The sequence below is a fragment of the Phyllobates terribilis genome, unplaced genomic scaffold (assembly GCF_046119375.1).
Source record: "Phyllobates terribilis strain yellow unplaced genomic scaffold, ASM4611937v1 Scaffold_8__6_contigs__length_399053987, whole genome shotgun sequence".
Taxonomy (NCBI): domain Eukaryota; kingdom Metazoa; phylum Chordata; class Amphibia; order Anura; family Dendrobatidae; genus Phyllobates; species Phyllobates terribilis.
Genome location: NW_027362768.1, coordinates 140,833,961 through 140,848,392, shown reverse-complemented (window position 1 = coordinate 140,848,392; position 14,432 = coordinate 140,833,961). Strand labels below are relative to the sequence as shown.

Here is a 14,432-nt window from a genome sequence, read left to right as displayed (position 1 = left end):
CGTCCGAAACAACCCGAGCTATAAAACTGTCACACTAATTAACTCCTTCTGTGCACACCGTAATAAAAATAAATAAAAAACGGAGCAAAAAAATATGCTTTTTCATCATATCGCCAAACAAAAAGTGGAAAAAAATGCGATCAAAAAGCAGAATAGAAATAAAAATGGTACCACTGAAAACGTCATCTTGTTCCGCAAAAAAAAGCCGCCATACAGCTCCATCAGCCAAAAAATAAAAAAGTTATAGCGCTCAGAATAAAGCAATGCAAAAAAAATATATTTTTTTCTATAAAATTGTTTTATTGTGTAAAAGCGCCAAAACATAAAAAAAATACAGTAAGTGTAGTATCGCTGTAAACGTACTGACCCGAAGAATAATGCTGCCTGATCACTTTTACCACACGCAGAACGGCATAAAAAAAAACTCAAAAAACAATTCCTGAAGTGTTTGTTTTTGTTAACTTTACCTCCCAAAAAACGGAATAGAAAGCGATCAAAAAATGTCACGTGCCCAAAAATGGTTCCAATAAAAATTTCAACTCGTCCCGCAAAAAACAAGCCGTCACATGACTGTCAGCCTAAATATGGAAAAATTATAGCTCTCAAAATATGGTGATGCAAAAACTAGATTTTGCAAAAAAAGCGTATTTTAGTGTGTGACAGCTGTCAGTCATAAAAACCCGATATAAATCTGGTATCTCTGTAATCGCACCGACCCGAAGAATAAAGTAATCTAATCAGTTATATCACACTAGGAACGGCATAAAAAATAAATAAAACAAATATTATTCACCTGCTACTGATTTGTTTATTATGTCTCCCAAAGATCGCAGTAAGGCTCTGCCAACATTTATCCTGTGCTCTGCGCTGAGCACTTACACCAGAGTTTCCGTGTAAATCTCTGAAATACGTGATTCAGCCAGAACCCATGATGGAAGATTCCCTGTAATGAGGCAGATATAAGCCACTGTGGATGCCGTCTAGCCTGGGATCCCACGGTGTCATTTGTTTTAGGCGTGCATAAAAGTGCGGTTGGCCACAGTTTTGTGCACTTCTGAAAAAAAGGACACCACTAAACAGAGGCCAGACGGAGTCCAGAGTAACTCTGCTGCCTCATTACAGTGAATGGATCCCGCAGGGGTTTCATCTGAATTACATCACTTGGAAAATTAGATGGAAACCCCGATGTAAGTGCTCAGCCTAGAGCGCCGGATAAATGTTACGTAAAATGTTCCCAATAAAAGCTTCAACTCAGTCCTCAAAAAAAGCTAGTCCCCACTCAGGTCCATCATCTGTTAAAAATATAAGGGACTTCCAAGTTACTGGTAGCATAAAGGCTCTGGAAAAGCAAAATGGTCCTTGCCCCCCAAAAGAAATTCAGAAAATTTTGTGCTCCCAAATCCAAATGCCTATTCTACAATAATTTGTTCTCCAATTGTCAAATAGCGCTCCTTCCCCCTCAAATCTCACCGTATGGCTAAGTGGTACGATACAGCCACATATGGGGTATTGACACTTTTAGAAGAAATTGTGTGACACATTTCGGCACCATTTTTACCCATTGCCCTGTGTGAAAATGTAAAATCTGAGGGTAAAACATTTTTTTGTGGTAAAAATATAATTATGCTTTTTTCACTGCCCAATGGTATAAATTTAAAAATTAAAAAATGCTCACTACTTCCCTAGATGAATTCCTTGAGAGGTGTAGTTTACAAAATGGGGTCACTTGTGGGGGTTTCTGCTGTTTCGGCATGTCAGCGACTCTTCAAATGTGACATGGTGTCTGCTGCCTATCCCAGCCAACATAGCGCTTCTTTCTCTTCCGAACCCTGCCGTACACCAAACCAGTGGTTTTCCCCCACATATGGGGTATCGGCGTACTCAGGAGAAATTGCACAACAAATTTCATGGTGCAATTTATCCTGTTACCCTTATGATAATGCAAAATTAGGGAATGAAAAACATTTTTTATGGGAAAAATGTGAAAATTTTATTTTTACGGCTCAATATTATAAACTTCTGTGAAGCAGCTGGGGGTGCAAGGTGCTCACCACACATCTAGATAAGTTCCCTAAGGGGTCTAGTTTCCAAAATGGTGTCACTTGTGGGGGGTTTCCACTGTTTAGGCACATCAGGAGCTCTCCAAACGCAACATGGCGTCCGCTAATTATTCAGACAAATTTTACATTCAAAAAGTCTAATGGCGCTCCTTCCCTTCCGAACCCTGCCGTGCACCCAAACAGTGGTTTTCCCTCACATATGGGGTATCAGCACGCTCAAGAGAAATTGCACAAAAAAATTTGGGGTCCATTTTTTCATGTTACCCCTGTGAAAATAAAAAAATTGGGTCTAAAGTAACATTTTTGTGAAAAAAGTTAAATGTTAATTTTTTTCTTCCACATTCCAAAAATTCCTGTGAAGCACCTGAAGGGTTAATAAAGTTCTTGAATGTGGTTTTGAGCACCTTGAGGGGTGCAGTTTTTAGAATGGTGTCACTTTTGGGTATTTTCTGTCATAAAGACCCCTCAAAGTGACTTCAAATATGATGTGGTCCCTAAAAAAATGTTTTTGTAAATTTTGTTGGAAAAATGAGAAATCGCTGGTCAACTTTTAACCCTTATAGCTCCCTAACAAAAAAAAATTTGGGTTCCAAAATTGTGCTGATGTAAAGTAGACATGTGGGAAATGTTATTTATTAACTATTTTGTGTGACATATCTCTCTGATTTAAGGGCATGAAAATTCAAAGTTTGAAAATTGCAAAATTTTCGCCAAATTTCCGATTTTTTCACAAATAAACGCAAGTGATATCGAAGAAATTTTACCACTATCATGAAGTACAATATGTCACGAAAAAACAATCTCAGAATCAGGGGAATACGTTGAAGCGTTCCAGGGTAATTACTTCATAAACTGGCAGTGGTCAGAATTGAAAAAATTGGCCTGGTCACGAAGGCAAAAACAGGCTCTGGCGCGAAGTGGTTAACAGTTGTTGTAGAGATGTGTCTGCTGCTAGAACTCTGTGTGGCATTGACCTGGTCTCTAATCTGAGCTGCTGTTAGCCTGCGATTTCTGAGGCTGGTGACTCGGATAAACTTATCCTCAGAAGCAGAGGTGACTCTTGGTCTTCCTTTCCTGGGGCGGTCCTCATGTGAGCCAGTTTCTTTGTAGCACTTGATGGTTTTTGTAACTGCACTTGGGGACACTTTCAAAGGTTTCCCAATTTTTCGCACTGACTGACCTTCATTTCTTAAAGTAATGATGGGCACTCATTTTTCTTTACTTAGCTGCTTTTTTCTTGCCATAATATAAATTCTGACAGTCTATTCAGTAGGACTATCAGCTGTGTATCCACCAGACTTCTGCACAACACAACTGATGGTCCAACCCCATTTATAAGGCACGAAATCCCACTTATTAAACCTGACAGGGCACACCTGTGAAGTGAAGACTATTTCCAGTGACTACCTCTTGAAGCTCATCAAGAGAATGCCAAGAGTGTGCAAAGCAGTCATCAAAGCAAAAGGTGGCTATTTTGAAGAACCTAGAATATTAGACATATTTTCAGTTGTTTCACACTTTTTTGTTACGTATATAATTCCACATGTGTTAATTCATAGTTTTGATGCCTTCAATGTGAATGTACAATTTTCATAGTCATGAAATGGTCTGTACTGTATATATAGTAGACTTTAAAAAAAAGATTTGCATGACCCTTCTCTAGAGGCCACTTCAGTGGTCCATGGCTGTCCGTCCTGCGGCATCTCTTCTGATTAGTAGGCCTGGCACTGGCGCGATGCCATAGAGCTACGATGACAGAGCTTGGCCTACTAATTAGAAGAGGTAGCGGGGAAGGTGGCCCATCGAAATGGAGTGGTGGCCACCTCCCCGTCGTTTATTCTACATAGGACTGATGAAGATGTGGACAGATAATGACTTAAATTATGAAAATATCCTTTTAAAGACTGCTCATGGCGGGACTACAGTCAAGGTAGGGACACCATGCCGGGAAATCAAGCCTAATCCCAGCCAATATGGTTTTACCGACGTCTCTAAGGACCGGGGTGTCAATCAAGTCATTCTGCCTCGATTACAGCACAACCATTTGGACTTCTCGGGCTCGTTGTCTCCACTTCCGTGACTGCAGTCGGTTATTGTCCAAATTGCAAGTTTTGGACCCGAAAATAAAAATGACCTGACGGCAAAGTTAGATATTTACTTTAACCCCTTAATGGCCTAGGGCATGTTAGTACGCCCCAGGCCATCACCCCCGGTTCAGCAGGGGCTCTGGCGCTGAGCCCATGCTGAACCGGGCACATGTCAGCTGATTTATACAGCTGACATGTGCCCGCAACAGCCGCGAGTTGAATCGCGATCCACCTGCGGCTGTTAACTAGTTAAATGCCGCTGTCAATCTCTGACAGCGGCATTTAACAGCGCCGCACTGGAATCGCAGCATTAGCCCCGCCCATTGGTGACCCCATCACATGATCGCGGGTCACCGATCCATGGGCATGACAACCCGGGGTCTGCAGCAGACGCCTGTGGTTGTCATGTCTCGCCTGCTATAAGCGCCACTCAGTGGTCGGCGCTCATAGCGAGTGAGCATTTCTGCTACACAGAGGCGATCTACTCATCACCTCTATGTAACAGAAACGATCAGATAACTGCAGCTTCTAGTCTCCTATGGAGACCATTGAAGCATGCAGAAAGTGGAAAAAAATAGTTTTTAAAAATATAAAAAAGTTTAAAATCACCCCTTTTTTTGCCCCATTCAAAAGGCTATGGCTCTGGGAAGAAGGGAAGCAAAAAATAAAGATGCAAAAACAGAAAATGCTCTGGTCATTAAGGGGTTAAGAACAAAAGATTTAGAGTAAATTGCTTCCTAAAATCCCAGTCACAGCGTTACTAGAAGTGGTCCCCCCGTCAAGTTTCTCGAGACCGGCTCAACTGACTGTCGAAATGTCAACCGTCAATAAGTGACTGGTTACGGAGTAGGTGTCAAAAAAACTGATTTGCCATTTATCAGGTCAAAGGACCGTGGGCCATTCCTCTTATAAACACTTTCACCCACAACATAAAAACCATATTTAGATGTAAGAGTATTGTGAAAAAAAAACAATTAAGGGGAGATAATGTGATGATCCTTCAAAATCACAATATTTTAATAAATAAATAGAACAAAAGTAAAAAATAAGAAAAAAAACTGCACGCGCTGGGGCTGCCAGTAAATGACGATTATCAGGGCTGTTTATCAGTTTTGGCCAAAGGTTACAACACAGACTTTGCTTAGCCGAGTGTGCGTAGAAGTTACCACTGATCGCCTAACTTCGTGTGTATCCCCCATTTTACCCTCCTGGTGCAGACTCCTGTTTCAGGCTCTAATAGACAGAATGTAAGGGCTGCCGTCAACCTCGTATTTTTATTTTTTTTTAAAAGCTAAATTTAATCTGAAGATTATATTATTTTTCCCTCTTGCTGCTGTGATATTTGGCCAAAATATTTTTACGGCCGTCCTGGCAGAGGAGCTGAACAATATGTGCTGTGGAGGGAGGCTCTGTTACTGGCACGGCACGCAAGCGGGACAGAGAGCTTCTTTATCAATTCCACAAGACAATCTTCGTTAGGCTGAAGGGGATTGCCAAGAGACAAACGGGGGCACCGCCACCTTCTTTGGAAATACAACCAGTGAAGAAAAACAATGATCAGTACGATTTTTTGCATGGCGCTAAAAAGTTTTTAGCAAGCTCAAAAATCTTCAGGAGCGCACCCTTCCTTTGCCTCCTGGCTTCCTGCTTGCTGGGGTGAACGTGCGGTCAATGCTTGGGCCAGTGGCATTTTTTTCAAACTGCGGTCCCCCTAATTCTGTTAACAGAAAGATTTGTCTCTAGAAGTTTGTAGGCCTGTAGGGGCAAAACTGGCCGGATGTAGTCGCTTGACGTCCTCAGGAAGAAGCATGCGAGGCGAAACGCGCGTCGGGATAGAGGGTTACATTAGCCTGCTACACTTGGCACAGATCCACATTGGCAGTTAAACCCCAGAGTTTACGTAACCTTTTTACCCATATTGAAGTAGATGCTATGGGGGACCTAGCAATTTATGGATCACTACGGCAGTTTGGAGACCAGGGCAAACCTCAATAATGTATGTAGAATGGCTGGGATAGATAGATATGCACTAGCATGGTGTAACAGTGTACATCTACAGGGATGTAGCCCCCTTTTTTGGTTTATGCAGTTGTTATCATATGCAGGTTTTTGTTTTTCCTGTAGAGGCACTTTAAAGTTTTTATCATTTCATAGATCTCTTCCTTTTTATCTGGGATCACAGTTTTTTTATTTATATAAATTTATCATATCGATACAACCTCTTTAATATTGATAAAAAAAAAATTCCAAAATGGCACACACAAAAAAGGGGGAGATATTTAGCCATTTCTGATCTGCAAATTCAGTGAGGTTTTTCTTAGAATCAGATGACATACATAAAAGCTAAACCACCGGCCATATCGGTGAGGCCCCTGGCTTTATGGAGAGATTACACGAGCAGGACTATGGGTTTTTAGGTAATCTGCGATTGAAAGATCACTCAAGATATTTGGAACTGTACCATGGGCTGAGAGCCAGGCAAGACAAAAACCTGGACACTTGACCGACAAACTCATAACTCACAAACTGTTATCGTATGTCAGATCGACATGACCTAGAAGTGTTTTTCTGGAAAACCCACTTAAAAACAAAAATTCCGCTCTACTGTCGGGAATACACCTGCACCATTATGGCACCTGGAGAACATTACGAAAGATCCGCAGTCACCCAAGTGTCATCAGTCCACAAAACCAGTCCTCCAGGTGCTCCCTACAGCAGAGAACAAAGGGTCGCCCGGTCTTACAAAATGCAGACAGCACATAACACTACTAAAGACAGCTTCCTCTCCGTTAGTTTCATATACCATAATCCTGCATACAGAAGGCCTCAAAATCCAGTAAAATACTCTAAAATGCAGTTATTATTCTGCCATTCACATTACCGAAAGATGTGTTCTAGATTCACATTACGAAACGGTGAAAGAACGATGGCGCTTCCTATTCTCTGTAGATCATTTATCAGTTTTGCTGTTTAGAATGGGACAGAATGAACAGAGTCATCTCCAATCCAACACTTCTTGAAGACAGTCTTTTGTTAAACAGGTTATCCACTTTAGCTTTTGGGGGACTTGTTTTTTTCTTAAATGCATTTATTTGGGGCTTAAAATGATTTTTGCAATTGGGTTTAATTTAAAAAAAAAATTCTGCACAGTTCAGCTTTTACAAGCAGTTTTCATATACAATCAACTTTGATGTGGTCTTTGGTAATCAGCTGAGATGAGCTCAGACAAAAAAAAAGAAGAGCTAAAAACTATTACAAACTCCCTGTCAGGGAAGAGCTCACTGACTGATTCCTAGTTAAATCATTTTGTAAGTCAACAATAGACAGTGAAACACAGAGGCTATAGAAGGCAAACTGTGCAAAATGCTTAATGAATCCCAATTTCACAAAGGATTTTTAGCCCAAATGCATGCACTTCATTAATAAATGTAAAGTTAATCAACTTTATAATTTTGCGGCTGTAGAGTGGCCTGGAAAAATGTTACAAATCAGTTATCGCTCCTGCTCCTGAGAAGGCAGCAGGGAAAGGATTGCATACAAATTTCAACAGCATAAAGAGGGAATAAAGTATCAGGGAGGGCAGAGAAAACAGCACATTAAAAATCAAATAAGTCCAGGATAGAAGCTGTGCTGATACATGAAAGCAAGTGAGGACAGCAGCACCCTGGATACATACAGAGCTCACATCCAGCCTATATTACAGGGATAGACACTCCTACAAAAATCGGAACTTTGGATCAGGCTACAAACTGCTCATCAGGGGCTTTGAAAAGGAATACAGGACTGAAGATGGCAGATTAAAAAAAAAAAGTCAAGCTCACCTCACCAATCCCCTGCTGCGAGTTCACCAAGGGCCTTTAGTTCCTGGTCTCTCTTGACACACTGATTGGCTGAGTGGTCGCATTTCCTGCGTTGAGAGATACCAAGATGTAGAGACCGGTTGAGGACCCAATAGTCATTGGAACAGGAGCAGTGGAGGAGTTGGTGAAGAGGATCGTGCCTTCTTTTATATTTGTAAGTCCTTCTGATAAGACTGGGGTAAAAAGATTTCCAGGATCCTGGTCCATCAGCCATGTTGGTAGCTCATGGCTGACGGACCAGAGCACTTTGAACCTTCCATTACCCTCAGCATCCCAAGCACCTCTTTAGATTAGGAAGCCCCGCGATTACTTGCGACACAACCCATGGTACCGGTGTGGCCGCTAGTTCAGGGTCCTGTAAATCCTTTCGCTGAACTCAAATAATTTTGACCCTTTTATAAATAAAATGTACCCGCCAAACAACCCCTTTAATTAAAAGGAGAGGAAAAGGGCTACTTCCTATTTATACTTACTGCTTCAAGTTGCCTCTTCCTCTGCACCAAAAGTTGAAGCATCAGGTTTACATTGGGCAGATCCAGATTATCTTGGTCGGTTACGAGAAGGTCTTGAAAGATCTGCCATCGGTGACCGTTCTGGGACAGTAAAGAGAAAAGGTTGGACCGGATGAAACCTCCTTCTTTGCTAACAGATCTATATTAACCTAATCTGCAACTTCCAACACAAAAAGCATGAGAATTCATAGAAAACGTTATTAGTAACGTTACAGGACAATCCGACCTTTAATTCGCATCTGTTGTGTAGATGCATTTTCCTGGCAGGTGACCGGATGCGTCTACAACAACAGGACACCTTCACATTTTGCAGAATGGCAGCCGGCTCCTCGGCTAACACAGCAAATGTCAGGCCGTGCTCCCTATGTTGATCTGCGGTAGGCACGTTTTTTTGTTTGTTTTGGAGCTCTCCAACCCCATTCAATCCTGAAATCTGAACGCTGCAAGGACAAGTTCAACAATTCCTGGTAGAAAAATGACGAAGGTTCATTACGGCCAGTGTAAAGAAGAAGGCCGATGCGAATAATGGATCGTGTATTAGTGGAGCCAAATGCAACTTTTAATTACAGTCTCAGCTACTTGGCATTTCTATTAAAGGGAACCAGTCATCTGATTCATACTGCCTGAACCACAAGCAGCTGAGTAATTGCAGCCCTATATGTTATACTCTGAAATGCTGCGTCTCCTGTGTGTGCAAAGGGGAAAAAAGCCCGTCACCCAAGGGGCTCTGGAGGGGAGAAAGCACCATGGACCGGCCTTTGCCTAATCATCCGAGATGCTTAGTCCTCTGATGGCTTCTCCCAAGTAGATTTCATCAATTTTTTTTTTACCATGTGTAATTCTCTGCCATAGCGTCATTTCCATGTGAAAATATATTGACTAACAAAGAGATTAAAGGGGTATTCCCATCTCCAAAAATCATATCCAAATATGTAGGAGGTGTAATAATAATAATAATATTTGCAAATACCTCCAATTAGAAATGCAGTATAGTTCTTCTGATTTGCTAGGTTGCTTTCCCTATGTGTCGGGCAGTGTAGTAGCTTAGGTATCCATGGTTACGACCAATAACAACTAACTCATTACATGAGTGGTTGTAACCATGGATACCTAAGCTACTGCAATGCCATGGACAAGGGGTAAGCGACATAGCTAATCAGAAGAACTATAGTACATTTCTAATTAGAGGTATTTGCTATTATTATTATTACTACACCTACTACATATTGGGATAGGATCTTGGAGATGGGAACACCCCTTTAATGGCAAGAGCACAATGAGCAACTGGCCACTCAGCCAAAACTCCAGCATATTGTTTTAAAATCACACAGTCACTTGCCATCCAGCTAGCCTCACCATATGGTCTCACCGTACAATCCACTGACTGGTAAAGTCAGTAACATTAGTTATCTTGATATAATGGGGTATACTAGGCAGCAAGGAAACAGTTCTTGACGATGTGTTGGAAGCAGGGAAAATAGACAAACGGGTTTGAGTGACTTCAACAAATTGTAATGAAAGCGCATTTCAAAATCGGCAGATCTTGTGGGGTGGTGATGTTAGACAGTGGATACTAACTACCAACAATCGTCTAAGGATGGAACAGCGGTCATCGGGCCAAAGGCATTCAAGGATCATTAACTTGTGAGGGGAGCGAAGGTCAGAGGCCCATCTGATAAGATCCCACACAAAAACCACGGTAGCACATCTGCTGAAATAAAGTTAAAGTCGTGGCCAGTCTTTTGGTAAAAGTGTTTAGTCACTACGCGGCTATAGACTTCAGAATCCGAAAGGTCAGGATTCACAGGTATTGCCGATTAGAGAGGGTAGTCACATTCCCGCAGTTATGCGATTTGCATACAAGCAGTCACGTGCCGACTAGATGTCCTATCTCAATACAAGTGTATTGAGACACCGATCAAGTCTAGTCAGTATGTGACTGTAGTCACACAACTGTCCACTCTCATCGACAATACCGTTGAATCCTGACGCACGCTGTCAGCACTCAGAAATCACATGCAGTGACTGCACACTTGTATCAGAAGACTGGCTAACACCTTTAATGGTGGACACCTTCAAAAGGTAGCCCATGACTCGTGAGGTTTTAGTCACATGAATGAGACCTACCTAATATTAGGTGCTTGACTGTAAAGGAGTTTACTGATGCCATGGGGTACTCACACCTGACTCCTGGGGCCAAACAACAACTAAGGTTATAATATGCAGCTAATAGTTGTCTGGACGGACTGCAGCAAGGAATCTGTTAATAGTCGGGAACTGGCAAGTATTCCTCTTTTTTTTGTTATTATATTCAATTGTCAGCTGCTAAAGAAATAAAAGATATTCAATAATGTTGTGACTGATCCCCAATGAGCAGTTAGGGCGACTTAAGCCCCCTGGATGGAAACCCGATTGTTTCTATTCACTGAAAGCAAACAAGTATGTTCTGCTACTTCTGAACAATCGTTTATATTTTTTTTTTGCATGAAATCCTTTTAATGAAAATCTCAGCCGATGAGGCCATGTCTATTCTGTCATCCCCGTCATCTTCCTCGGAGCATTGATATTACATTTTCAGAACGGAAGCGACAAATCAACGAAATAGTATTCTGCTGGCCGCATTATAAAACTTTAGGTAATTTCTTCTGCCTTAGAACTATTACTTCTTGGAGTAAAGTTAGGCCGGCACACGGCGCCTATCAGAGGAGCGCGACCCGTGTGATTGCTTTTAGATAACCTGTGTCACTTCCATTTAGAGAGGCGTTATTCACATCTTACCGATGGGTCCAGCTTTAACCGCTTGTCATCAAATCTCTGCTTCTGTTTGAGAATAAGTTCATTTACTGAAAGAAACACAAACACGAGGTGACTCACGGAGAGAAGCCGAGGCATTGTATCTAAGGTACTAAAGGCCCCGTCACACTTAGAGACGCTACAGCGATCCCGACAACGATACGACCTGGCAGGGATCGTTGCTGCGTCGCAATGTGGTCGCTGGTGAGATGTCAAAGAGTCAGATCTTCCCAATGACGCAGCAACGATACGGCGACCCGTAGCGACTTGTATAACGATGCAAGGCCAATGCACGCCTATGTGTCTCAGTTCTGAGTCGCCAACAACGTCGTTGGTAAGGTGTCAAACGCACCGATACATGCTACCCAGCGGGACCTCAACGATCAAAAAATGGTCCAGGCCATTTCGACACGACCAGCGATCTCACAGCAGGGGCCTGGTCGCTGCTACGTGTCAAACGTAGCGAGATCGCTGTTGAGGTCGCTGTTGCGTCACAAAACTTGTGACTCAGCAGCGATCTCGCTAGCGATCTCGCTTAGTGTGACGGGGGCTTTAAACGTGATTATCTAACAGACTTGTTCTACAAAAAAGCCTCTTATTGCAGCACAGATCCAGCTGACAATCATCGAAAAATAAAAACAAAATTATATATGGCGCCCCCGCTCGTCGGTGGCTGTCCCTAACTCTAGAGGGTTACGTTATCCCATGGGATAAAGGCGTGTTTATGTAAAGTGGATTTGATATGGGGGTGGTGGGATTACTGGGGTTGTACAATAAAATCATGTCTCACCCATTCACAAAATGACATATGTATAATTGCTGAAGGTATCGCTGCTAAAAATCCCACTAATCTAGAGAATAGGGGGTCTAATTTTCCCTATGTGAATGTAACTGTAGTAAGCATAAATATTCACAACTTCAATATTGGTCCCAGCTATTGGACCCTTGATTATCTATCTTGTTTATGGGACAACCCCTTTAGGTGGATTTGGCTTGGAGATATTAAAGATGTTTTCCACCAAAAATAAGTTATCGCCTATCCAGTGGATTGGAGGGAGTCCGACCGCTGGGACCCGCACCGATCAGCAGAATGGAGCGGCAGTGTGCATGATCCACCTGTCCTCCCATTCATTCCTTATGGTGCCGATGTACTTGCCGTTTTTTGACAGCCCCATAGAAAATGAATGGAACAACATTTTGTAACCGACATTAAGAATTCCCGTTCTGCCGATAGGTGCGGGTCCCAGTAGTCGGACACCCTCAGATCAGCAAGGTGTCACCTACCTTGTTAGAGATAACTTTAAAATCAGTGGTCTGCCAATAAAGAAAAAAATAACGCCTAAAACAGCAAAAGAAAACGAACAGAAGAGACGAGGACGAAACTCACCCAGGAAGTTTGGGTAGAGATGATCAATGTTGTCCACCACATAGTTACACTTTGGGCAGCGGTTATTGTCCTCCAGGCTTTGATGGATGCATTTGTAGCTGTAAGGAGACACAAGATACTCAATTTGTCAAATGCTAAAAATATATCAAGTAACTACGTTTCTTTACAGTCGATACCAAAAAAGGTGTAAAGCGTGCGCCATGTGGCGGTGCACCAGCAGGACGGCAGCCGATGACATAAGTTTAGCAAATTTTTACCTGCATTTTACAGTACCAGCAAAGTCTATGTGACTTCAGCTTATTTTTCTTTTGTCCCCAGTAGTTTGTGAAATGCCTTGGTTTTTTGCAAAAATGCAGCATGTCATTTCTTTTAGCGTTTTTCACACATTGAAAACAATGGGTGGTGGAAAAAGCGCAGGTATCAGGTTTTGCTGCGTTTTTGGTGCCAAAACATGCTGCAGTTGAATTAGGTTATTTTTTTTCCGCACTAAACTTTATCACCATGCACAAGAAACAAATGAACACTGACGAAAAGGCAGTGTAAAAAAAACAAAAAAACAAACACCAAACGACGCAGCTAAAACTCAGGAAAACCTGCTTTTTTGGAGGCAGGTTGACTGCCAAGAGGAGGATTTGCTGCAGAAAAAAAAACGCAACATGTGCACATAGCCTTAAAGTGATAAAGATTGTAACGTGTGAACGTGAAATCTCTCTAAAGCCAGAGCATGACATCTCGGTGTGGAGAAAATTAGGATACTTGCAAAGAGTACATACATATGAATCCAACTGTACCTATATGTACAGCGCTGAACGAAAGGGTCCAAATCCAACTGTCCCTTCTGTACAGCGCTGAGCGAAAGGGTCCAAATCCAACTGTCCCTTCTGTACAGCACTGAGCGAAAGGGTCCAAATCCAACTGTCCCTTCTGTACAGCGCTGAGCGAAAGGGTCCAAATCCAACTGTCCCTTCTGTACAGCGCTGAGCGAAAGGGTCCAAATCCAACTGTCCCTTCTGTACAGCGCTGAGCGAAAGGGTCCAAATCCAACTGTCCCTTCTGTACAGCGCTGAGCGAAAGGGTCCAAATCCAACTGTCCCTTCTGTACAGCGCTGAACGAAAGGGTCCAAATCCAACTGTCCCTTCTGTACAGCGCTGAGCGAAAGGGTCCAAATCCAACTGTCCCTTCTGTACAGCGCTGAGCGAAAGGGTCCAAATCCAACTGTCCCTTCTGTACAGCGCTGAGCGAAAGGGTCCAAATCCAACTGTCCCTTCTGTACAGCGCTGAGCGAAAGGGTCCAAATCCACGACGGGCAGAACACAAAAAGTTGATGAAATAAAGTGTGTGATCCAGAGGTCATACGCGAGAGACAGATGCACAGGAAACAAGCCCCTACTTGCACCAAGATGTATATATACGTCCTACATTGGAGCCAGCTGTGCTATACAGCCAGCACATGGCTCTAACAGCAGCGACCTAATCTAGCTCAGATTGCTGCTTAACCATTTAGATGCCACTTACAATCGCAAAGGCAGCACTGAAATGTTTGCCGAGTGGCTGTGCATGAAGGAACACAGGATGCAGACGGCGACTTCTGAAGACATCACTACCATCTTGTTACACCTGTGAAGTCCAGCCAAAGGCTAGGGAATCATCGGTCAGTATTTTGACTGTAGACTGCAATACTAAAATATTACAGTACATAGAACAAGCGATCAAACGACTGCAAGTTTTCCCA

General features: G+C 42.5%; 1 protein-coding gene across 3 annotated transcripts in view; it reads right to left on the bottom strand.

Annotated features, from left to right (window-relative positions):
* The window catches only part of COP1 (COP1 E3 ubiquitin ligase), a 193,050-nt gene that overhangs the window by 167,487 nt on the left and 11,131 nt on the right, over positions 1-14,432 (bottom strand). For all 3 annotated transcript variants that reach the window (XM_073643375.1, XM_073643376.1, XM_073643377.1), the window contains 3 exons: positions 12,700-12,797; positions 11,298-11,362; positions 8,481-8,600 (listed from right to left, as the gene is read on the bottom strand). In XM_073643375.1, coding sequence (XP_073499476.1) covers positions 8,481-8,600; positions 11,298-11,362; positions 12,700-12,797 — 283 coding nt within the window. The remainder of the gene's footprint in view (positions 1-8,480; positions 8,601-11,297; positions 11,363-12,699; positions 12,798-14,432) is intronic.